Source organism: Salminus brasiliensis, chromosome 13 (assembly GCF_030463535.1).
Source record: "Salminus brasiliensis chromosome 13, fSalBra1.hap2, whole genome shotgun sequence".
NCBI classification, from domain to species: domain Eukaryota; kingdom Metazoa; phylum Chordata; class Actinopteri; order Characiformes; family Bryconidae; genus Salminus; species Salminus brasiliensis.
The window spans coordinates 33,630,027-33,655,538 of NC_132890.1; the positions used below are offsets into that span (position 1 = coordinate 33,630,027).

General features: G+C 40.9%; 1 protein-coding gene across 2 annotated transcripts in view; it reads right to left on the reverse strand.

The window, feature by feature from the left end:
• Nucleotides 1–25,512, reverse strand: part of veph1 (ventricular zone expressed PH domain-containing 1) — a 140,946-nt gene that overhangs the window by 108,496 nt on the left and 6,938 nt on the right. For both annotated transcript variants that reach the window (XR_011980813.1, XM_072695722.1), the window contains exons 2-4: nt 19,566–19,829; nt 15,889–16,104; nt 7,986–8,160 (exon numbers count right to left, since the gene is read on the reverse strand). Coding sequence is in view for 1 of the 2 variants with exons in the window: in XM_072695722.1 (XP_072551823.1) it covers nt 7,986–8,160; nt 15,889–16,104; nt 19,566–19,703 (529 nt within the window). In the remaining variant the exon portion in view is untranslated. The remainder of the gene's footprint in view (nt 1–7,985; nt 8,161–15,888; nt 16,105–19,565; nt 19,830–25,512) is intronic.

The window sequence follows — 25,512 nt, forward strand, 5'->3', positions numbered from 1 at the left end:
ATTTCAAGAATTATGTCTTGAAAAAAGCAAAACTAACAGCATATAAAGACATTTGACATAATTACTTGCTGCTAGCTTGGTGGAGCCACCATGACTACATCAAATCCTCAGAGTAATGCTGCAACATCTAGCTGAAAGTCTTCTTCCCTGGACAGTAGAGACAGTTACTCCAACAAAAGCAGGACACACTCTTTGTTAATATCCTTGATTTGAGAAGAAAGAATGAATGAGCAGGTGTCCCAATACTTTTGTCCAGATCGTGTATGATTATTTAACAAGTGTGGGATGATTTTGGCAGGCGGTTTACACTGTGCTGATTAGTGAGGTATAAGCTTCCATTACCTGTTTGCTGTGTTAGCCTTGTAGCTCCACAGAAAAGCAAACTTTAGACACAGACCATGTCTTGGCTTGAGGTGAGGGGGGAAGTTGTGGAAATGATTTTTTTTAGCCAAACCATCACTCAAACAATCAACAGTCTTTAGACTTTCCTTGAACGTACAGTATGTGAAGGCCAGGCCCGGGCTGACGGGTCCTGCACACCCAGAGCAGTGCAGTTAGTACATGTTGGCGAGGTGCTGCCTCATTTGTTAAGCAAACAAATGTCTGGGGAGCTTGGAGCCTTTTTTCACATGGGGTGGAAACAGGAAAGCAGTAAAGGGAGGGTGAGGGGGGGGGCTTTCTCTGCTATAGATTAACCTCTAACAGTCCCCATTATCCTGGTTTGGGAAAGCAGCTTTGCCTTGGTTGTGCAGTGTCATACAGTGCAGAGTAACCACACACTCGCAGCTCCCTCCATCAGGCGTGCCCTGTGGGCAAACTGTCCGTCATCCAGGCCCACTAAACGACGGCCCCTAATGAGCTCCACTAAAGAGACTTGACTCGATGGAGTTTTCTTAAGTGAGTGCTTAAGAGCGGTTAATCGCCTTCACTGCAGTGTTGTTCTTAGAAGCGGCGCTCCAGTGGGGTAAAGTAGGTAGGTCTCAACCTCATAGCCTGGATACTTTTTGCTCTACAGTGGCAAAAAAGACATCTTAGAAAAAGAAATCGTCTCAAATCTAGTTTATATACACTACATGTCCAAATGTTTGTGGACACCCCTTCTAATGAATGCATTCAGCATGTTTAAGTTGCACCCATTGCAGAATAGGACTCTCTGGAGCAGATAAACATGGACCTACTTGCACCATGCTGCTGCCTAATGCCAGGCGTGGGCTAGAGGGGTATAAAGCCCCCCAGCATTGAGCTGTGGGGCAGTGGAAGAGCTGTGTTCTCTGGAGTGATGGATGGTGGTGCTCTATCTAATACTTCTGAGATGAGTTGGGAAGTTGGAGATGATGAAATGTGGTGGTGATCATCATCCAACATTCTGACATCACTGACGCTCATGTTGCAGAATGCAATCAAATCCTCACAGCAATGCTCCTCCAAAATCTAGTAGAAGGTCTTCATCTCTGGACAGTAGAGATGTCACTCCAACAAAAGCAGGATCAACTCTTTTTCAATATCCTTGATTTCAGAAGGAAGAATAAATGAGCAGGTGTCCCAATACTTTTGTCCATATAATATGGCTAATTTTCATAGGCAAATTTTGCTTATTTCAAGCATTATGTCTTGAAAGAAGCAAAACTAATAGCATATAAAGACATTTTACATAATTACATGCTTCTAGCTTTGTGGAGCCACCATGACTACATAAGTTTGGTGTGGGATGATGTGCCAGACCATCTCCGAAATGTGCTCTGGACTAAAAAAGTGTGCAGACACCACTCCTAATTACTGATTTCGGGTGTTTCAGGTGCTTTATATGAAGTCCAGCACATAGCCAGGCCTACATAGACAATCACTACAGAAGTCGTCCAGTAGAACAGGTCGGTCTGAAGAGCTCTGTAACATTAAACGTGGGATGCCACCTTTGCCACAGGTCATTTAAAATGTGGAATTTCTGTCCTGCTAAAGCTGCCCCGGTCTACCGTAAGTGCTATTACTGTGAGATGGAAGCATCTCGGAGCATCAGCCACAGTGGACTTCAAGCCCACCAGGATAAACTGGAACATGGATTATGAGAAAGGCCTTCCTGCCCAAAATCAGTGCCTGACCTTACCAACGCTCCTGTTCTTGACTGAATGGCCACAAATTTTCAGACACACTTTAAAACTTTCAGAAGATCTGATGGAAAGCAGTGGAGATGTTAAAGCCGCTCCATATTACTAAACATGGGTTTGGATTGGGGCGCCAATGGTCAGGTGTCCACATCCTTTTTTCCATATTGATTGTAAGAATGTAGGATGCATCAGTGCTTCTACAGCCTGCAATCTAGCTCTTAATTAGGTTTAACTGCACAGGTACAGAGCAGATTTGACTACATTTGCCCATTTCTAATATGTGAAAAAAACTGGCAAAGCTGGCAAAATCCATTAATATCCATACTGCATATCTGCCAAACATATATGTAGAGCCCATAACCATCATGCTTATTATTATGAACAAACTTACTGTTTATTGCTGTTATTATGAAAATCAACAGGGTTCCTGTAACAATGATCCCTAGTGCTGGTGAAGTTAATACACCTCTACGCTTCATTTTTCTGCTGCATATGAAGTATGTCTTGCTCAGTGCAATAAACACACTACCGAAGCTGGCATTACCTCACCGAAAAAACAATCTGTCCAGGTGTTCCTGTGTTTGAACAGCTGAGAGCTGAGACTGAGAGGGTGTATAAATTGTTCACCCTTAAAAAAATAATCTAAAACAGACCCATGGAAATACATAATGCTAGTGTTCACACTGGACAGTAAACACAGTGTAATTGCAGGCTGAGATTTTGAGTAGGCTAACAGACTTTGCTGCGTTTTAGCATTTTAATATTAGTTGAGTTGTTCCACATAGGGTCCGCAACAAGCACAGAAAAAAAAAGTGTGTTTCCAAGTTTACATGTGTTTACATAAGATATGTTAAATCAAAATATACACTGATTATGATTTGGGTGTGTGTCCTAGTTTGACTTACCACCCCGTCACATTCACTTTATCAATAAATAAGTTCTGAGGTTACATTGTATATTTTTTGCTTTTTAATGTTAGACATGGTCCGTCAGACTCAGCCAAATTCTTATCTTTCTATTTTGTGTGCTATAATTTTCTAAGATAAAGATAAGTAAGATAAGGTAATGTACAGTAAGGTAAGGTAAGATAAAGTAAGGTAAGGTAACGTAACGTAACGTACAGTAAGGTAAGGTAAGATTAAGTAAGGTAAGATAAGATAATGTACAGTAAGGTAAGGTAAGGTAAGATAAAGTAAGGTAAGATAAGGTAATGTACAGTAAGGTAAGGTAAGATAAAGTAAGGTAAGGTAAGGTAATGTACAGTAAGGTAAGGTAAGATAAAGTAAGGTAAGATAAGATCATGTACAGTAAGGTAAGGTAAGGTAGGATAAAGTAAGGTAAGGTACAGTGAGGTAAGATAAGGTAATGTACAGTAAGGTAAGATAAGGTAAGATAAAGTAAGGTAAGGTAAGGTAATGTACTGTAAGGTAAGGTAAGATAAAGTAAGGTAAGATAAGATCATGTACAGTAAGGTAAGGTAAGGTAGGATAAAGTAAGGTAAGGTACAGTGAGGTAAGATAAGGTAATGTACAGTAAGGTAAGATAAGGTAAGATAAAGTAAGGTAAGGTAAGGTAATGTACAGTAAGGTAAGGTAAGATAAAGTAAGGTAAGGTAAGGTAAGGTAAGGTAATGTACAGTAAGGTAAGGTAAGATAAAGTAAGGTAAAGTAAGGTAATGTACAGTAAGGTAAGGTAAGATTAAGTAAGGTAAGATAAGATAATGTACAGTAAGGTAAGGTAAGATAAAGTAAGGTAAGGTAAGGTAATGTACAGTAAGGTAAGGTAAGATAAAGTAAGGCAAGATAAGATCATGTACAGTAAGGTAAGGTAAGATAAAGTAAGGTAAGGTACAGTGAGGTAAGATAAGGTAAGATAAAGTAAGGTAAGATAAGGTAATGTACAGTAAGGTAAGATAAGGTAAGATAAAGTAAGGTAAGATAAGGTAATGTACAGTAAGGTAAGGTAAGGTAAGATAAAGTAAGGTAAGGTAAGGTAATGTACAGTAAGGTAAGGTAAGATAAAGTAAGGTAAGATAAGGTAATGTACAGTAAGGTAAGGTAAGGTAAGATAAAATAAGGTAAGATAAGGTAATATACAGTACGGTAAGGTAAGATAAACTAAGGTAAGGTACAGTGAGGTAAGATAAGGTACAATAAGGTAAGGTAAAGTAAGGTAAGATAAGGTAAGGTACAGTAAGGAAGGGTAAGATGAGGTAAGGTAAGGTATGTTAAGGTACAGTAAGGTAAGGTAAGATAAGGTAATGTACAGTAAGGTAAGGTAAGATAAAGTAAGGTAAGATAAGGTAAGATAAAGTAAGGTAAGATAAGGTAAGATAAAGTAAGGTAAGGTACAGTGAGGTAAGATAAGATAAAGTAAGGTAAGATAAGGTAAGATAAAGTAAGGTAAGGTACAGTGAGGTAAGATAAGATAAAGTAAGGTAAGATAAGGTAAGATAAAGTAAGGTAAGGTACAGTGAGGTAAGATAAGGTAAGGTACAGTAAGGAAGGGTAAGATGAGGTAAGGTAAGGTATGTTAAGGTACAGTAAGGTAAGGTAAGATAAGGTAATGTACAGTAAGGTAAGGTAAGATAAAGTAAGGTAAGATAAGGTAAGATAAAGTAAGGTAAGATAAGGTAAGATAAGGTAAGTTAAAGTAAGGTAAGGTACAGTAAGGTAAAGTAAGGTAATGTACAGTAAGGTAAGGTAAGATAAGGTACAATAACGTAAGGTAAAGTAAGGTAAGGCATAGTAAGGAAAGATAAGGTAAGGTACAGTAAGGAAGGGTAAGATGAGGTGTGGTAAGGTATGTTAAGGTACAGTAAGGTAAGGTAAGATAAGGTAATGTACAGTAAGGTAAGGTAAGATAAAGTAAGGTAAGATAAGGTAAGATAAAGTAAGGTAAGGTACAGTGAGGTAAGATAAGGTAAGTTAAAGTAAGGTAAGGTACAGTAAGGTAAAGTAAGGTAATGTACAGTAAGGTAAGGTAAGATAAGGTACAATAAGGTAAGGTAAAGTAAGGTAAGGCATAGTAAGGAAAGATAAGGTAAGGTACAGTAAGGAAGGGTAAGATGAGGTGAGGTAAGGTAAGTTAAGGTACAGAAAGGTAAGATAAGGTAAGGTACAGTAAGGTAAGGTAAGGTACAGTAAGATAAGGTACAGTAAGGTAAGATAAGGTAAGGTACAGTAAGGTAAGGTAAGGTACAGTAAGGAAGGGTAAGATGAGGTGAGGTAAGGTAAGTTAAGGTACAGAAAGGTAAGATAAGGTACAGTAAGATAAGGTACAGAAAGGTAAGATAAGGTAAGGTACAGTAAGGTAAGGTAAGGTACAGTAAGATAAGGTACAGTAAGGTTAGGTAAGGTAGCATGGCAATTTTTAGATTTTTATTTTGCTGCCAATGAAAAAGGCTTAAACATCCTGACCTATTTACAACAGGCAAAAAAGAGAAAACTGGAACACCCCCTGTTGTGTATGTGGGTGAGATAGCAGAACCACACGCTGAGGGCAGGCGTGACCGCACGCTTCCTGCTCCACTTGTGGCTGTGGTGGGCTATGGCTATGGAAACCAAACAGCCACCCACAACCATCGTTAAAAAGTGCTCTAAAACACTGCACGGAAAGACTGCACTAATTACCGCTGAGCGCAAGATTCAGAAAAGTGCTGACTCAGAGGGAACGGCACTGATTGCATCACGCTGGTTTCCATCCTTTCAGTCAGCCTGCGCATCACATCATCACCAGCAGAGGATAATGCACATCTCTTCAGCCAAGAAATAACAAAGGCTAGAGGAAACATTCAGGTCTGGCCATGCACGGCTTTTAGGGGCCCCAAAATCCATTTTTCCTTATTTTTCCAAGATAAAAAAAGAGTTTAACGTGCTGCAGTATGAACAATAAACACACCCATACAGTCCATATATGGAAACTAAGCTGTCTGTTTTGAATTCACTGTTGTTGTGATGTCACATTTATTTACTGTATCTTTACTGGTGAAGATTCAAGATTTTAAGTCATTTTGGAGCATTTCTATTGGTTCATTCATCATGAAATTCTGATACAATGTAAAGAACAACTGCATGATTCAAAAAGTGAAAAATGGAGATGCAAGGTTTTTGTGCAAAAGTGATGTCATATCCATGTGTTCAGTTTGATGTGGAGGCTAATAAACACATACATGATATTTAACTTACTAAGAGGCGAGGTGAGGTAAGGTAAGGTACGGTAAGATAAGGTAAGGCGAGGTACAATAAGGTACGGTAAGGTAAGGAGAGGTAAGGTACTGTAAGGTAAGGTAAGGTTCTGTAAGGTTCTGTAAGGTACAGTAAGGTAAGGTACGGTTAGGTAAGGTGAAGTTCAGTAAGGTACAGTAAGATAAGGTAAGGCGAGGTACAGTAAGGTACAGTAAGGTAGGGAGAGGTAAGGTGAGGTAAGGTACAATAACGTACTGTAAGGTAAGGTACGGTTAGGTAAGGTGAAGTTCAGTAAGGTACAGTAAGATAAGGTAAGGCGAGGTACAGTAAGGTACAGTAAGGTAGGGAGAGGTAAGGTGAGGTAAGGTACAATAAGGTACTGTAAGGTAAGGTTCTGTAAGGTGAGGTAAGGTACAGTAAGGTAAGGTACGGTTAGGTAAGGTGAGGTTCAGTAAGGTGAGGTAAGGTGAGGTTCTATAAGGTGAGGTAGGCTGAGGTAAGGTACGGTAAGATAAGGTACAGTAAGGTACGGTAAGGTAAGGTGAGGTACTGTAAGGTAAGGTAAGGTGAGGTTCTGTAAGGTGAGGTTCTGTAAGGTAAGGTAAGGTACAGTAAGGTAAGGTAGGGTAAGGTGAGGTTCTATAAGGTGAGGTAAGGTACGGTAAGGGAAGGTGATGTACTGTAAGGTGAGGTAAGGTAAGGTATGGTAAAGTTAGGAGAGGTACTGTAAGGTGAAGTAGGGGACAGTAAGGTGAGGTTCTGTAAGATGAGGTAAGGTACAGTAAGGTAAGGTAGGGTAAGGTGAGGTTCTATAAGGTGAGGTAAGGTACGGTAAGGGAAGGTGATGTACTGTAAGGTGAGGTAAGGTAAGGTATGGTAAAGTTAGGAGAGGTACTGTAAGGTGAAGTAGGGGACAGTAAGGTGAGGTTCTGTAAGATGAGGTAAGGTACAGTAAGGTAAGGTAAGGTGAGATACTGTAAGGTGAGCTAAGGTAAAGTACATGACATGAAATTCTAACATTATGCCAAAAGGTGAAAAATGGGGCAGAATGGAGATACAAGGCTTTTGTCCAACAGCTATGTCATATCCATGTGTTCAGTCTACAGCAGACCAGCCCTGCTCACTCATGCTGAGCCAATTAGAGAAGAACATTAGCACCACCTGCATAATAATGTGTAGGTGCCCCTCGGGCCACCACAACAGATCTGACCATTCGAGGCATGGGCTCCACAAGACCTTTGAAGGTGTCCTGTGGTACCTGGTATGTCAGCAGCAGATCCTTAAAGTCCTGTAAGTTGTGTAAGGAGGTGGGGCCTCCATGGATCACATCAGTGAGCCTTAGGCAGCCATGACCCTGTTGCTGGTTCACCGGTTGTCCTTTCTTGGAGCACTTTTGGCAGGTACTGACCACCAGACAAATGCCACAAGACCTGCCTGATCTTTTGGAGATGTTCTGACCTCAAACCTTTTTCCTCATGCAGGCATTTGAGACCCACCAGACAGATCATTATTACTCAGATACACAACTAATTAAAATGTACATTCCATTTATCGGCAACAGATGTTAGTCAGCCCTTTTTCTATTTGCTTCGATGTCAGAAAAATGTCGCAATACTTTAAAAGGTGGCTACAAGACTGCACATACAACAGTTAATAAGCCTCATCTGAGCCTTTCGACCCCTGCTTTGACCCCTACCTCCCAGCACACTGAGGGTGATGGCCTTGGTGTGTTGGACGAGAAGCTCAGCTTTGGCGATGGCAGCCAGCGAAAGATAGCTGGACATGTTCCGACTCAGCTCTCGGTTCCCCTGCTGCAGGAATCGCACCGCCACCGGGACCGCCAGGGCCATCACCGGAGTCCGGTTATAGTTCTGCAGGGAGAGAGGACAGAGCTTCAGGTTCAGTTGTCTGTATTAGCGCTTCACAACTTTTTACAATAAGTCTTAGCACACATCTTACACCGATCAGCCATAACATTAGTACCACCTGTCTAATATTAAGTAGGTCCCCCCATCTGACCATTCGAGACATGGACTCCACAAGACCTCTATAGGTGTCTTTAAGTCCCGTAAGTTGGCAAGGTGGGTGGGGCATCTATGGATCACATCAATGAGCCTTAAGTGCCCATGACCCTGTCACTGGTGCACCGGGTGTCTTTTTATGGGCCACTTTTGGTCTGCACTATCCACCGCCTACCAGAAAACCCCCCAATGCCTGTTGTCTTGGAGATGTTCTGACCCAGTCGTCTATCCATCACAGTTTGGTTCTTGTCAAAGTGTCTCAGTTTCTTACGCTCGTCCATTTCTCTGGACAGTCTGAACAGACTGTTCACTTGCTGCCTAATATATCCACTTTTTGACAGATGGAGCCACTGTAGATGAAGCTAATCAGTGTTCATCACTTCACTCATCAGTGGTACTAATGTTATGGCTAATCGGTGTACATAATGACCCTGTTCATCAAGGACGCTGTCCTTCCATGGACCACTCTTGGTAGGTATTAACCACAACTATCTAGGAGCACTCCACAAGACCTGATGCCTGATGTTTGGGAGATGTTCTGACCCAGTTGTCTAGAACATCACAGATTGGTTCTTGTCTAAGTGTCTCGGATTCTTACGCTGGCCAATTTCTCCTGCTTTTAACTAAACATTACCTTTAAGATCTGTTGCTACATTAGCTGTAATAGTTTCACCACACACCGTGAACCGTGAGGACCATTCTTTAAGACATAATGGTCCTGACCAGGGCTTTAAATGCAGCCTCAGCTAAATCTGATCAGGACTAACTGACAGCAAGTCGTCACGAACAGCCGTCCCACTGTTTCCAGACACTGCGTAACTGCGGCCCTGACGACAAAATCTGCTTTTCGTTCTTGAACAGCTGTTTAGAATATTCTGCAGACCCCAGGACACTTGATTCATCAAGTCAGTGGTTTCATGCAACTAAATGGACCCAAATGAGCTTGTTTCGACCAAAGGACACCCAAGTTTATTCAGCAAATGTAAGGCATGAAGCCAGAGACAACAAGCTGGCACCGGTGAGTGGCGTGTGCTAATTTTACCTAAACACATGCGACAGAGTAAAAGCAAACCAGATGAAGGCCACTGCTCCAGCTTTTCAGTGATGAGCGAGATGTGAAACACTCTGGCGCCACCAAGAGTACACAGCGAGAGCATGCAGTGAATTCAGTGGTGGGGGGGGTCTGTTCTGTGGGGGGGTCTGTGGCTCTGTTCTAGAGAAGGCTTTAGGGGACAGCGACACCTCAACCCAGACAGACAGCAAGCAAATATCGTCCCACTGGTCTGACTGTTTGCCACTGCTGGCCCACCCTTGGACCACCCAGATATGTAGATGATTTAACTAATTTTTTCTTAAAGATTTTAAGCACAGAGACTTTTATTTTGGAAAATAAAGTTAGACAAATATTATAAACAACCAACTAGGCCTCAAATTAAATGATTATAAATTGTTATGAAGAAAAACAAAGCAAGTAAGGAAATTAAATGAAAAGTACAGTAAATCAGACTGTTGCTATAAAATGAGCAATAATAAATGCCATTTCCTCCGATACTCTGCTTAACAACTCACAAGACCTCTATAGGTGTCTTGAGGTATCTGGCACCAAGACTAACGTTAGCAGCAGATCCTCAGCAAGACCTGTAAGTGGTGAGGTGGGTGAGACATCCATAGATTACATCACTGAGCCTTAGGTGCCCATGACCCGGTCACTGGGACCACTTTTAGTCTGCACTATCCACTATTTACCAGAAAAACTTCAGAAGACCTGCCTGTTGTCTTGGAGATGTTCTGACCCAGTCTAGACATCACAGTGTCTCAGATTCTTACGCTTGTTCATACCTTCATCACCTTGAACTGACTGTTCACTCGCTGCCTAATATATCCATCCCTCAACAGATGACAGAGGAGTCTGTTGCAAAATGCCAGTGGGCCACCAGCTTTATCGTCAGTGGGCCACCAGCTTTATCGTCAGTGGGCCACCAGCTTTATCGTCAGTGGGCCACAAGCTTTATCGTCAGTGGGCCACCAGCTTTATCGTCGGTGGGCCACCAGCTTTATCGTCGGTGGGCCACCAGCTTTATCGTCGGTGGGCCACCAGCTTTATCGTCGGTGGGCCACCAGTAGTTCCAGTATCCTCTCACTATCAGGAAAATGGCTATAAATTCGCTGCCTGATACTGAAGACACTGCTTCACAGCACTTTTGGGCCTAAAGATTTACAGTTGTGGGGAAAATGAAGGGTTTTATAAAGCAAAGCAGTCCTCAGAAACAATACTGTGCACTACTGGACCATCGGCATTGTTCTACATGAAAAGAAAGCTCAGTACTAGTTCTGCATTATTAAGAAAATGTCTATATTTGTGCTGTAGTCGTGACAACCCCTGATTTAGAGCTAGGATTTATTCGTATCGTGATAAATGTTGTTATTGCGTGTAACGTGCCACACAAGGTGTCATGAATAAAACAGAGGCTTTAATAAAAAGATCGGATTCCAAAGTCGCAGTCAAAAACCAGGCTATGATCAGGCAAAACCAGATTATCATAACACGAGGAAACATCAAAAGGCAAAGTCAAAAAAACTAAGATATAATCATACACGGAAAATAGCATCAGAGATACCTGCTTAGTAGATCGCAAGAACAGGGGTACAATACTTCGCAAAGAGCTAGTCTCAAGCCCGGGCTTATATACTAAACTAATCAGAGGTAAACCAGGTGTGTCCGATTATTAGAAGTCAGGTGACTGAGTGCGTGGATGGCCTGATTGCAGTCATATGGTCAGTAATAGTGTCTCCCAGAGGATTCTGGGAAATGGAGTTCGGATGTTATCGTGACATTGTGATACACAATATGCTTTTCCAGGCATGGCGAAGATATTCATAGTGCTTAATAAACACTGATCAGCTGCAGGTTTCATTACTAACAGTGTAATTAGACTGAAGGGTTAATTAGATGAAGAGCAGCAGATGTTGAGTAGAAATCACTGTATTCAGTACAGGAGAGGATCTGAATAGTAGATTATAAGAATCTGACACTACTGATGTGTTTAGTCTGTGATAAATATCGTGTATATAGTATTTTTAACATATCGCCCAGCCCTAGTCTGATTCCTATCAGCGCCGCTATAGAAATTTAGAGTAGGGAGGTTTCTACACAAACCATTAAAACACTTTAGCCAACTTTAGCCAGTCTGGATGAGTGTGCTTACATCTTAGCAACTGAATTATGCAGAAATGTGAAGAAATCTTCTCTCTCTCTTTAACAGAGCAGAGATTTTTAGCATCAGCGAACAACCTTTTTAGTTATTTTTAGAAAACATATTTAATACTAATTTATTCCAGACTATTTTCCAGACTATTTTTGACATCATAAGCATTTCCTGCGGGATCAAAGGTTCCTCACTGTAGAACATATCTGAAACATGCAGATCTCACTGAACTACTGTTCTTATTTTACAGTGTCTGCGGTTAAAGCTGCTGTGTTATTAAAGCTGCTGCTTATTTCAGAGTCTTATTTCATTCAGACTGGATTGGTTTTATACAGGGAGGTGTGTAATAGTACGGTAAACTGACCACACCACCACCTCAGGTTTAACCCCTTAACACAGAAAGGCTCATCACACACTGAGGTGTGTTACTCAGTAACTACAGGCACTTCTGTACAAACTGGTGGGGCTGTTCTTTTGTAATAGAAGGATGTCAGAAAACACTTTCAGCTATTCAAGGGGTTCATACCAACCCAAACATGATGTGAACAGGATGTGAGTGGCTGCTAAGGCTGGGTGATGTGACTACAAAAATCCATGTCTTAATACGCTTCAGAGAAATGGTGATGTACCACAAGATATACCATATGGTGATATACCATATACCATACCCTACTTGATGGCAGTGGTCAAAAAAAGCCGATCTGCACCAAGAGCCCCTCCAGCTTCAAGTACGGCTCGGCTCGACCCGCCATCCCTCAAAATCCATGGAAGATGAGCGTCCAGACTTTTTTCTGTCCTGCACCAAAGTGGTGGAGCGAACTTCTCCTGGGGGTCCGAACAGTCCAACGCTCGCTGTCTTCAAACCCAGACTTAAGACCCTCCTCTTCTGAGAGTACTTAGAGGCAGAGTGTAGAGTACTGTGTTTCTATTCTGACTTCTGTATTGAGTAGAGGAATCTTCTGAATCCTAGTCTGTACAAACTAGCTAAGGCACTTTTGTGAGTCACTCTGGAGAAGAGCGTCTCCTAAAGGCCAGTAAATGTAAATGTCATTTTTGAATAATAAACACAGGACCATTACACTCTTTGTGGTATTTCACTGACTCAGCAAACTGCACTGCTTTAAATTGTTTGAGGTGGTGAAATACATTCACCATGCTGTTCCTTTAATTGCAAATAATAATGTTTTCCACATAAACGACCTATGCAAATTTTTGTTTTTTAATTATATCAAACAAAAATTATGAATATGGATTTTTTTTATATGAAATAGTTTTGTTTTTATGGATAATATATGGGTATTTACAATATACTGTCCAGCTCTAGAGACTACCAGATTAATAACTTTAAAGCACAAGTTTAAATGCATTAAAACAATGAATACTGAACTTTAAGAGCTGATACCAGTCATACAAACTGAATCAATGATGCCTAATACTCCTGTGAATATGAATAAGAATATTTATATACAAAACCATTCACTCTAAAGCGTATTATGAAATTACTAAATGTGACCACAATTACAAACAGAGCTCTAGGAAGCTCTAGTAGAGAAACGTTATATTACAGTATAATAGGTTATATGAATATTAAAATCTAGAAATTATCATAGTTAAAAGCAGAGATCACATCTTGAGGTAGAAATGGGGTTCTCACTCTTTTTTCTAGAACATTCTTCATGACTTCTATACATGACAACACACACACACTGGTCTTATATATATATATATAATACCACAGCTTGCATCTGACCAAATACATAAATAGAGCAGCAGCAGCTTAAAAAATGTCTCAGTTTCTCCAAGATCTCACTTATATTCCAAGAACACGTGTAGCAATTTTTTAATTTTCTAGGATATTCCATGACTGGGTAAATAGTCTTTAAATTTCCAGCTTTTTTTTAGATTTTCCAGGAGGTGTGGGAACCCTGAAGAAACTGATAATATAATTGTATTTAAATGATATGCAGAATATATTCACCAAAATACACAAATATAAATGTCTTTTGGTGAATAGTTTGTGATATTTAAATCCACATTGCATAAATGATTTACATGATTACTGCACTGCATAAACCTGCTAACATGGCAAGTGATTTCAGACTTATAAATAAATAATAAATAATCACAATTATTCCAGGACAGACAAAAATATGATCTCATATTTATAAAGTTAAGAGAGCTCGCCCTCTGTCCACTGGGAAAAAGTCCCCGAATGTCCCGTGCAGAATTTTCAAAGCCACGGCTGTGCCGAAAAACTCCTGAGAAAAAAAACTACCTCATTATAAGGCAGTCACTTCAATATCTGGCTTCTGCTCAGATCAAAGGCTCCTTCCGCAAATAGCTCAGAAGAATTTAGGCGCCCGACTGAACTGTCCCAGGGTGGCTCTCTAATGAATACTGATCTCTCCCTTTACCCAGCATGCACCTCTCTCACTCGGCTCCCACGACGTCTCAGTCAAATATTCATAAGCAACTTACAAAGAGAAGGGTGAGAGACGAAGTGGGTGAAACGAGAGGCAAAAGGAGTAAAAAGAACTGTGTTCATGCAAGAATAGGATGAAGGAAGGCTGGTGGATGGGGCGAAGGATAGAGGGCCGGGAGAAAGGAGAGCGTAAGGCGTCCTGATCCTTGGCGTATTTAAACACATTAACGTGACAAACTGTGAACCTTAAACAGTAGTGAGACAAGCAGCACTTCCACACCAGACAGGCTGCTACGCAAAAAGTCATTATTATTTAATTCATAGTAGTCACTGAATAATTCCTAGTAGGTACTGTATGACTCATAATAGATCCTGTACAATTAATAGTAGGTACTGTATAATTCATAGTCGGTCATGATGAATTTATAGTAGGTACTGTAGAAATCATAGTAGGTACTGATGAATTCATAGTAGGCACTGTAGAAATCATGGTGGGTACTGTATAATTCATAGTAGGTACTGATGAATTCATAGTAGGCACTGTAGAAATCATAGTAGGTACTGATGAATTCATAGTAGGCACTGTAGAAATCATGGTGGGTACTGTATAATTCATAGTAGGTACTGATGAATTCATAGTAGGCACTGTAGAAATCATAGTAGGTACTGATAAATTCATAGTTGGTACTGTATAATTGATAGTAGGTACTGATACATTCATAGTAGGTAGTGATGAATTCATGGTAGGTACTGTATAGTTAATAGTAGGTATTGATGAATTTATAGTAGGCACTGTATAATTCATAGTAGGTACTGATGAATTCATAGTAGGCACTGTAGAAATCATGGTGGGTACTGTATAATTCATAGTAGGTACTGATGAATTCATAGTAGGCACTGTAGAAATCATAGTAGGTACTGTATAATTCATAGTAGGTACTGATGAATTCATAGTAGGCACTGTAGAAATCATAGTGGGTACTGTATAATTCATAGTAGGTACTGATGAATTCATAGTGGATACTGTATAATTCATAGTAGGTACTGTATAATTCAAAGTAGGTACTGATGAATTCATAGTAGGCACTGTAGAAATCATGGTGAGTACTGTATAATTCATAGTAGGTACACCGCCGGGTCCGGTGTGATGCGTTCTGTCATCACCTTCTCACATTAAACACACTCTCAGCTGCCTGCAGCAGTATGACAGCAGCTAGTTTTGACCCCACACGTGGGAACAGCACAGATGGCCTTGAGCGGACAAACAGCTCTCAGGGGGGCTGGCAGGGATGGCAGGTATGTGTGTGTGAGTGTGTGAACTTGTGTGTGAGTGTAAGGGAGATAAGGGCGTACAGCTGAATCTCTAACAACTATGGTTAACTCCCTACCGTAACTGCTGGAGCAGGAGGAAAGCACAGGGCACTAGGGGTCATGATACTGGATGATGGGAAATGCTACTGGATCAGAATCAGGAACACAGGGATGGCAGGGTTCTGTATTCAATTTTAGTTTTTAAAGCTTTTTTTATTTCATGTTTGCTTCCAAAATTTGCTGGTAATTAACTGATTCTAATCAACCATCTCCCCTCAACCATCAAGTTTCTCCATGCCACTGGCTGCAACACAAGCCCAAAGCTTAACAGTTGGGGAGGAGTTCTTGTATGAAATTCTGCACCCCCCTTTCCATTTGTTCCTGTGTTTATTACAGTGACTATTATAATTATTAAAGTATATTATAATATTTTCAGCTTGCTAGATGTCAGCGAGTGACTGAGTGAGTCCCAACCCAGAGGTGCTAAAAAGAAGCTACTTCCTGAAGCAATATTAAAACAAAAAATTTTTTGACAGTGGATCTATGCGATATCCCATCAACTGACCTCTTATATCAGGGGCAAAAACGCACTGATGCCTGCCGTTCAGTTTGCTCGCATCATACTGTATGTGCACTGACCTGCAGGATGCAGCTGGTGATGTCAGAGGCGATCTTGGCGTGGGGTGTGTCCTCGTCTTTGCCCTGGGGCTGCAGATTGTGCTCCAGGCAGGACTCCCACAGAGCCACCAGGGCGGCGCCATGTCTCTCGATCGAGCCGGTCTCCCGGATGGCCGTGGTGATGCGCGTGATACAGATCTCCACGACCGCCTGGTCATTGTCATTGGTCAGGTAGTCCTGTGGTCAGATCACATTACATATAGATCAGGTTATCTGTATGGTTGATTATAGTTATGTTGTGTATATGGCTTCATATTGGAAGGTTATTAAATAATTTACACTCATTTCTGGATAGCAGTTTTTCCAGATTAATAACTAAATAATAAATCTAAGGTTCAAAGGGCACAAAGGCTAATTTACTCTTAGCATACTGGCCAGAAAAATGTAGTTTCTAACATTTCTAATATTTTAACCAATACAACTCTATAACTCTATAACTATAACTGTGGGCGTATCTGAATTTGTAAAAAAATAAACAAATTAAAGTAATTAAATATTCTGGACTATGTTCTATTACATTCCTACCTTTTCCAATCAAAGATGCTAATTTACAAAAACTAAACTATAAACATTTTGCAATGTAGTTTTAAATTGTGTGAGAAAAATAACATTTTGCATTAAATGAACAGCAAATATTACGTTACGTTTTTCTCATTTTCTGTAATGTAAACTAATAGTTTCTGATGATCAATTATCTAAAATGCTACAGACTTTTAAACAACATTTTTTTTACATTTTTGAACACTGAAATTTACTCAGAGGTTTCCAAATGCAGCAACTGTCTAAGCATTTGTACCATTCTAAAGAGATGGCATTGAAGGCTATATTTTTAAACTTCAGTGATGCCCTAGCCATCCATAAGGATGGCCTCAGAAAAGGACAGTCTGTTGGCATCGAAAGAATCCCAGCTAGTGGAGAAACGGTGTAAAGAAAATAATACAAAATACTATTTTCTTTAATATTGTAACTTAGATTTAGTGTTAAAAATGCAAGTTATGTAGACTAGTGTCCTTAAACGGAACTTATTTATAATTAAATAAAATATACAACATAATCCTTTTCTGTTTTCATTTAATATCAATTCAAAGTTATGGAAAGTCAACATGTATGGACTTAATTGCTACAGGACTTTTCTAATACAAAGAATCTAAGAATAACTGACATTGCTAGATAAGAACTGTATTAAAATATTGAATAAATAAAAAATCTGAATAATAGTAAAGATTTTTTTCAAATTTGTTCTTAAGAAAAGTTATAAGAAATGTCTCCACATTAGATTTTCGAAGTGCTTTTAAACAACAGAAATGTTAAATAATGATGGATTCCATTGCTCTCATAAACTGAGCAAATCTCGTGTTAGAAAAGTGTAATGGAAGAATGTCAGAATCTTTATTCTGTCACAAAATCTGTCTCATTGATATCACATACAGTATTGCTAACTGATATTACAGAATATTACAGCTCTATAAAAGCACAACACCTCGCCTCATGATACAGTGCGCAGTGTGTTGAGGCTTCTGTAAGAGTGGCGTCCACATTCGCCTGGCTCTGCTGATTTCTGTTCTGCAGACTTATGATGAAATGCATGTGAATATGGAAAGGAGGCCACTGCTAGTGAGTCAGTCAGAGATGAGACAGTCAGAGACGGTGAGTGAAAGAGATGCTCTTTCAGCAGAGCTCTCCCACAGGACATTCCCATGAGACCCTCAAAGTGCCAATACCTCCCATCACAAAAGCTGCCAGGAACAAAGAATCAGGCAGTAGAGCAGCTGCCTTCTCTGCCAGCTCAGTCAGAGCATGGAGGGGAACAGCTTTACAGCTTCTCACCAAACCAGGACTCTGGCCTTCATCCAGATACAATCTACACGCTTTACCTAGATCCTAAAGGCAGCCGATCAGCCAAGACATGCTAGATATCTGACATTCGATTGTAACGGTTAGAACGGGGGGATGCTAGACTAATACTGTTTACAGGCATCTGGGTCAACTGAAAACTTACATTTTGAGCAAACAGGGTTCTCAATTGAATTAGAAATGGGTGTTTGGATCATGATGACAGTAGAACCATCTTTCATGCTGTATAGATCCGGTCTGTTTTAATAGGATCCGGTTTTAATAGAAGCATCTACATCTACAGAACCCTTGAAGAACTCTTTATATAAATATAAATAAAATAAAAGATTTAGAAAGTTTAAATAAACAATAATTTTTAGTCTTTTTTTTTTAGATTTAAGCTAAAAATTGGACTTAATTATCATCCACATTGCATTCTTAGTTGGAGTGCTATTTTAATAAAATAAATAAATAAATAAATGAAAAGAAGAACTGGACCACCACATGTGGACGAATACCACATACTGTGCTGAGGTATAAGTAGTTGACAGGCCCCTCAAAATGCCTGCCTCACTACTCAGCTATCTAGGGAAGCTTATTGCTTTTATAGACTAAAGGAGGTCATCCTGTGATCTAAACCACATCGATTTCTCTGGGTCAAACAAAAGTCAAGTCAAGTGGCTTTTATTGTCATGCAAGCTCTGTACAAATACACAGTGAAATGAACTTACGTTTTTCCCAGAACAAGATGCAACATGGAACAAAACGAGAACAAAAACAATACAGTACAGGACAGACTGCAGGAGTGCGACGTGCAAGACGGTCAATTCTGAGTAGAGGTATTGAGTGTAAGGTGCATAGAAGGTGCACAGAAGATCTGGACGAGATTTCATCAGGCTGAGAGATGTTTTTGGAGAGGAGATTGACGATAGTCTACGGTCAGCTGGTTGTAAGCAAAATTAGCCTAGCATCTCTCACAAGGTTCAGATTTCAGACACGTCTTGGCTGATCTGCTGCATCTGGGGTCATAAGGTGATGAGTCTTGATCATTCTGCAGAACAATTCCTTTACTGAGGAATACTGAGGAAGAGTCCTCTCAGCTAAAAGATGCATTACATGGAAGTTCTAGAGTGTCATATCACACGAGGAGCTTGTCACAGCACGTTGCTTCAACCACTGCAGAAAAAACTCACTCCCAGCTTGAGGAAAGCCTGAATAGCTGGAATAGCTGAAATAGCGCCACAGTCATTCTGGGATTAGTTAGAGTTAAGAGGTAAGCATATGAACGACGGTCCTTGATGGTGCACTTCCAAAACTGGCCTTAATGGGGTTTTAATGAGGCTTTCTAGGAATGTCTTAATATTGTGAATTCTTCTGAACTCCCTTAATCATCCCAAAAGTACCGGATGGAGCACCACCATTCATCATTCTAGAGAACACAGTCCTTCCACTGCTCCACAGCCCAATGCTGGGGGCTCTATATATGCCCCTCTAGCCCATGCCTGGCATTAGACAGCAGCATGGTGTCAAAAGGTTCATCTAGTCTATCTGTTCCAGAGAGTCCTATTCTATTGGCAGTATGTTTCTACAGAGACTAGACAGGCTTTGTACGTGCATTTGCACATATGTGTCAGCAATAGGTCAAGAAGCAGACCAAAACAACCACACTGAGACCCTCAAGAGGAGGCGTTCTCGGTCCGGTCCCAATCGATCTCTGAAGAGGCTCCGCCCCAGACAGCTCTGACCAATAAGAGGAGAGAGCTTTCTCACTGGGTTTGTTGTGATGTGTTTGGGTCCGTACTCACGAGAGAGCAGGAGATGTTCTTGATTTCCTCCAGCGCCTGGGACAGGCAGTCCTCGATCTCGCTGTCATCCAGAGAGAAGAGGTCTCCAGCACGGGACAGGTCCCTCTGGCCCAGCACTAGACGGAAGAGCTGGTGCATGTTGGGATATGCTTAGGCCTGGTCAGACCACCCCTGGTGCCCTGCGCCGCCACGGTGACCCGACATGCTCCGGAAGGCGGAGGGGTGTGTGCTAAGTGCACACGCATCAGTCCCAAAACACGAACACTGAGAGCATGAAAGGGAGAGAGAGAGAGGGAGAGAGAGAGAGAGAGAGAGAGAGAGAGAGAGAGAGAGAGAGAGAGAATGGGAGAGAGAGAGGCAGAGGGAAATGACCTGTCAGGAAACTGAAGGTGAAGCAGAGGTGTAAATGGATCTGTCCTAAAATACACACTAACAGACAGACTGAGAGACAGAGAGAGAGAGAGAGAGAGAGAGAGAGAGAAAGAGAGAGAGAGAGAGGAGTGAAGTGAGTTCAGAGTTAGATCAGATAAATAAACATAATATTAAAGGGCAAATACCATTTCTCTCACTACTTTAAATAAAAGTGTTTATTATTTACTTTAAAAAAGTTTCCTGGTGTTTCCTAGATGTTAACTACACTAAATGATGTCAGCTAGATGTCAACTACTGTAGCTAGTGTTCGCTAGACGTTAACTACTCTAGCTAATGTTCGGTAGATGTTAACTACACTCAATGATGTCAGCTAGATGTCAACTACTGTAGCTAGTGTTCGCTAGATGTTAACTACTCTAGCTAATGTTCGGTAGATGTTAACTACACTAAATGATGTCAGCTAGATGTCAACTACTGTAGCTAGTGTTTGCTAGACGTTAACTACTCTAGCTAATGTTCGGTAGATGTTAACTACACTCAATGATGTCAGCTAGATGTCAACTACTGTAGCTAGTGTTCGCTAGACGTTAACTACTCTAGCTAATGTTCGGTAGATGTTAACTACACTCAATGATGTCAGCTAGATGTCAACTACTGTAGCTAGTGTTTGCTAGACGTTAACTACTCTAGCTAATGTTCGGTAGATGTTAACTACACTAAATGATGTCAGCTAGATGTCAACTACTGTAGCTAGTGTTCGCTAGATGTTAACTACTCTAGGTGATGTCAGCTAGATATTAGCTACACTAGCCAGTGTTCACTAAATGGTACTTGCTCTACATGACATTAGCTAGACATGTAACACACATAATGTCAGCTAGATGTTAACTACTCAAAGCTGATGTAGATGTTAACCACATTAGATAATGTCAGCTAGATGTCAACTACTGTAGCTAGTGTTCGCTAGATGTTAACTACTTTAGGTGACGTTAGCTGGATATTAACTACACTAGATGATGTCAGCTAGATGTTAACTACACTAGATGATGTCAGCTAGATGTCAACTACTCTTGCTAGTGTTCGCTAGATGTTAAATACTCTAGGTGATGTTAGCTAGATATTAACTACACTAGATGATGTCAGCTAGATGTTAACTACTATAGCTAGTGTTCACTAAATGGTAATTACTCTAAATGACGTTAGCTAGACATTTAACACAATGATGTCAGCTAGATGTTAACTTCTCAAAGCTGATGTAGACGTTAACCACATTAGATGATGTTAGCTAGATGTCAACTACTCTAGCTGATGTTAGCTAAATGTTAACTACTCTAGCTGATGTTAGCTAAATGTTAACTACTCTAGCTGATGGTAGTTACAATGTGTAATTCTTTAGCTGATGCCGATGTTTAGATGAATGTCAACTATTTAGACATTAGCTAAATGTTAACTACTCTATCTAGCTAGATGTTTACCGTTCAAACAGATGTTAGCTAGATGTTGTCAAATCTGTGATGTTATCTACTCTAGTTAATGGTAGTTAGATGTTAATTAGCATCCAGCACTATACTGGTTCGATGGTGGGGGACTTTGTACCCCTCTAGCCCACGCCTAGCATTAGGTTAACGGTCATCTGCTCCACAGAGTCCTATTCATATTCCTATTCCTCTACTTCTCTACAGGTTCTAGATGAGCTATACGTTTAATTGGTGTCCACAAATATTTGGACATATAACGTATCTGCCATACCAGAACGAACCAATGTGAGGTTCCAGGGCACTAGACTGAACGTATAGGAAACGATCTCTATGGTGTCCTCCCTCACACACACACACACACACACACACACACACACATTCCCACAGAGTTGTAAAGCTGATGCTGTTAATCTGTGATGAGTTAAACCTCTTTAGCCTTTAGGGATCTGGGATTCATTAAAGACTGTCACACGTCCTCCATGTGGTTGTGAACTCACAACAGACACGCAAAGGTGACAAGCTGCTGCTGCTGGAGCGGTCACCTGGACGAGGAAACACTGCCTCGACTCAGAAAGCTCGTATACAGGAGCATCTTATGAGCAATTTGTCTTCATTGACCTCATCTAAAAGTCTGAGATGTGGTCAGCCGAGCCTCGCTGCCCTGCCTTCAGTCTGCAGAATGTGATTCTTTTGGACTGGACTGTCAAAGCGCATTTCATCTCTTCCCTACCATGATACCGTGTAAGATGGGTCAGTCTCGGGTCAGTCTCGGGTCAGTCAAATACATCCCCCCATCTGTACCTTGTCGTATCCGCGAGGTGTCCGTTCAGAAATGCACCAGACATGAAGCTACAGGACCAGCACTCCTGACCTGTCCTCGTGAAGAAACACCAAATCTTTGAAAGAGATTTCAAGGGCACAAGCCAGCAACTCCAACAGGAAATTGCATCCTTGATAGGGATCATCCCGACGACGGAATGTTGACAAAGAGCGCGCCAGTCAAAGCACTGTGTATGACCCTAAAGGCTAAACCCAGCGTCAATATCTGCCAGAGATACATGAGCAGAGTCTTCTGGAGTCTGAATACATGTACGTTCCTGAGCTCATTAACCTCTAGATCCCATTGGGAAAGATCTGGCAGCCATTAGGGTTAGCATATTTTGTGGGATCCCACAGGGTTCGGTTTTAGGGCGTATGAAGTTATTGTTAATTATGAAAGTAATGCCATTATAAAAGGGTGAAGAAGTGAAGTGTGGGTCAGTGTAGAAGGTGTGAGAGGTTAATGCACAGTATAGAATAGCAAACTAACTCGTTTATGGAGGCCTGCAGAACAGCCAGTGTTACATGAGTTTGCGATGGCATCACTTTTAAGAAATGTGCACTTATAGATATTGCGGATATTGCTGTAGTATTGCTAATATTTCCCTAACAAAGGAATTAAACAGTGTTTTCTCCAAGCAAGCAAACAGCAACAAAATATTATTTAGGATTTAAACATTTTTACATGTAATATTAGCAATACTACAGCAATATCCGCAATATCTATAAGTGCACATTTCTTAAAAGTGATGCCATCGCAAACTCATGTAACACTGGCTGTTCTGTTGGTTTTTACTAGGGGTGGGCGATTCGGACGTGGACGATTCTGAATCAATCCACAACTGTCAAAAATAACAATGTTGACGTAAAGTGCACACTGGCTGCCCATTGATGCTGCACAAATGACTTCACATGTATCAGAGGAGGCATGTGCTTGTCCTCACCCTCCTAGTATCGGGTACATGCAAGTGATAGGGGAAGTCCTAGTGAGTGAGTGGGTTAATTGGCTCAGCTAAATTGGGAAGAAAGGAAAGTATGCATTTTTACACACACACACACACACACACACACACATATATATATATATATACAGCTCCGGAAACAATGAAGAGACCATCCTACATGATCGGTTTCTATGGTTTTACTGTTTATAGGCAGTGTGTTTAAGGGCAATGAACATTTGGTTGTATTTCATGGACAACATTTCCCCTAAATTCCAAATAAAAATATTACTATTTAGAGCATTGATTTACTTGCAGAAATGACACCTGCCCAAAAACAAATGCTCAAATAATGCAAGGAAATTATTATAATATTATAATAATTATAATGTAAAGAAGTTATTACAGTGCTTACACAGTACTAATATTTGAACTTTGAGAGAATTCAAAAATCACTATGGTGAATTAACCTTGACTGACATTCACAGTTTTCATGTCTCGGCCGGCACTCCATCAGTTTTTCATATTTCTGTTGGGATTTTATGCCATTCATAGTCTGCAAATTCCGCTAACTCAGCTTTGTCTAAAATAATTAAGTGGTCTTTTCCAGAGCTGTATATACATTATATTATATATATATTTTCACAGCAATAACCCCTGGATGTAAGTCTCAGGGTAACGATTGGCGGGTTGAGGCAGGATGCCTGTGCCACTTACTTTTAGTAATCCTTCTAATCTTCTCCCAGACACAGCTCACAGAATACAGAAGAACAGATATATCCATAATAGAAACACAAAGAAACCAGAGAACAACCCACAACAAGTGCCGCAAACAGCTCCATCTACATCAGCAATGCTAGACAAGGAACCGAGCAAACACAGGGGTATACGAGCACACGACACAAACAGGAAGAATAACCTGGGGAGAATAACGAGAGGGTAGGAATACAAAGAAAACACAGGTGGGAACACTAATGAGTAGGCGGCGCTGGGGCGGAGACGGGAACGCCAGACAACAGAGCCATGTGCTGAAGAGGACATGGAGGAACCAAAACACAACACAGACACGGATCAGAAAGAGAAAACACAGGGCAAGACAGAGAAACCTGTTATGCTAAATCACTAACGATGAACGTCTGCTAGGAACAACGTTGGCAGAGTAAACTGAACTTGCCTAGTGATGAGTTTTCATGTCTGATAAGGGTCCTTGGTGTTTTAGGGATCCTAATATGGTGTTTATGGCAGTTGATATTTTTCTTTGTATCTATAAAAATAATGTATTTGATTAAAAAAAGGACAAAATTATTATTTTTTCGGAGCCCGTATTTGTCATCAGAGGCTGACCTGAACCAAAAAGAGGCCGTCATTCTCATGTGTGCGGTCACTCTGAATGCTTTCTCAAAGCTTTTGAGGAATGGAGCCGGCCAATTGGGAGCCAGAGCAGGACAGACGGCCAATGCAAAGCAAAGCTGGCTGTCTAAGAGTGCGGCTCCACTTACCACCCTCTCCGTGCATTCCAGGGCAACACATCGCTAAGATACCAAAGCAGGAATTCCCACTGGCCCGTAAGAGATCGGACTACACAAGTAAAGCGTAAACGCAGCCCCTCTGGATTTATCTGTGAGAACAGTGCAGGCCCAGAATGAGGCCTGGGAGGGATCAGCTTTTTCACTCTGCTGGGCAAGAAGAACAGGGACGCGGTCCCACGGCTTGTGGGCCAGTGGCCTGATTTGAATGGCATAACACTGTGTTATGGTATATGCCCATAAAAAAACAAAGTTACACTTTTAATATGCATTATTATCATTATTTCAAGGTAAAGGTTTGATATTTAACATTCACTATGAAGACCAATCTACCCCTACCTGACCGGCTGAAGAAATGCATCGCCCAGATTCATTTACACAAAGCGAGGCTGATTTCTCTCAGCAGCGCAGTGAAGCTGCAGGTGGATGTGTACCATTAGGCATCTCTGCTCTTTTAGCTTCAGTGGCTTTTAGCTTGTTGTGCTCTGAGGGGAGGTGACGTGGAGGTTTATGGTACATTAAAGGAGCATTACTTGATTTTCATACCAAGTCAATACTGTGAAATATTTAGACGTCTAATGAGTAATAATAATTATCTTAGCAATGGCATTAGCACATGTGCATTAGGTGCTTGAGGAAACCTGTGCTGGGGACCAGCTCCTTCTTTGTGTTTACACTGATCTCCTGCAGTCTGTATGACACTCTTCAGACCCTCTTGACTCATATCTCCATCTGTTTGGCAAAAACTACATGGAGGATGCCCATCAGTATACTGCATTGCTGTGAGCAAAAAAAAAACACCAACAAAAAC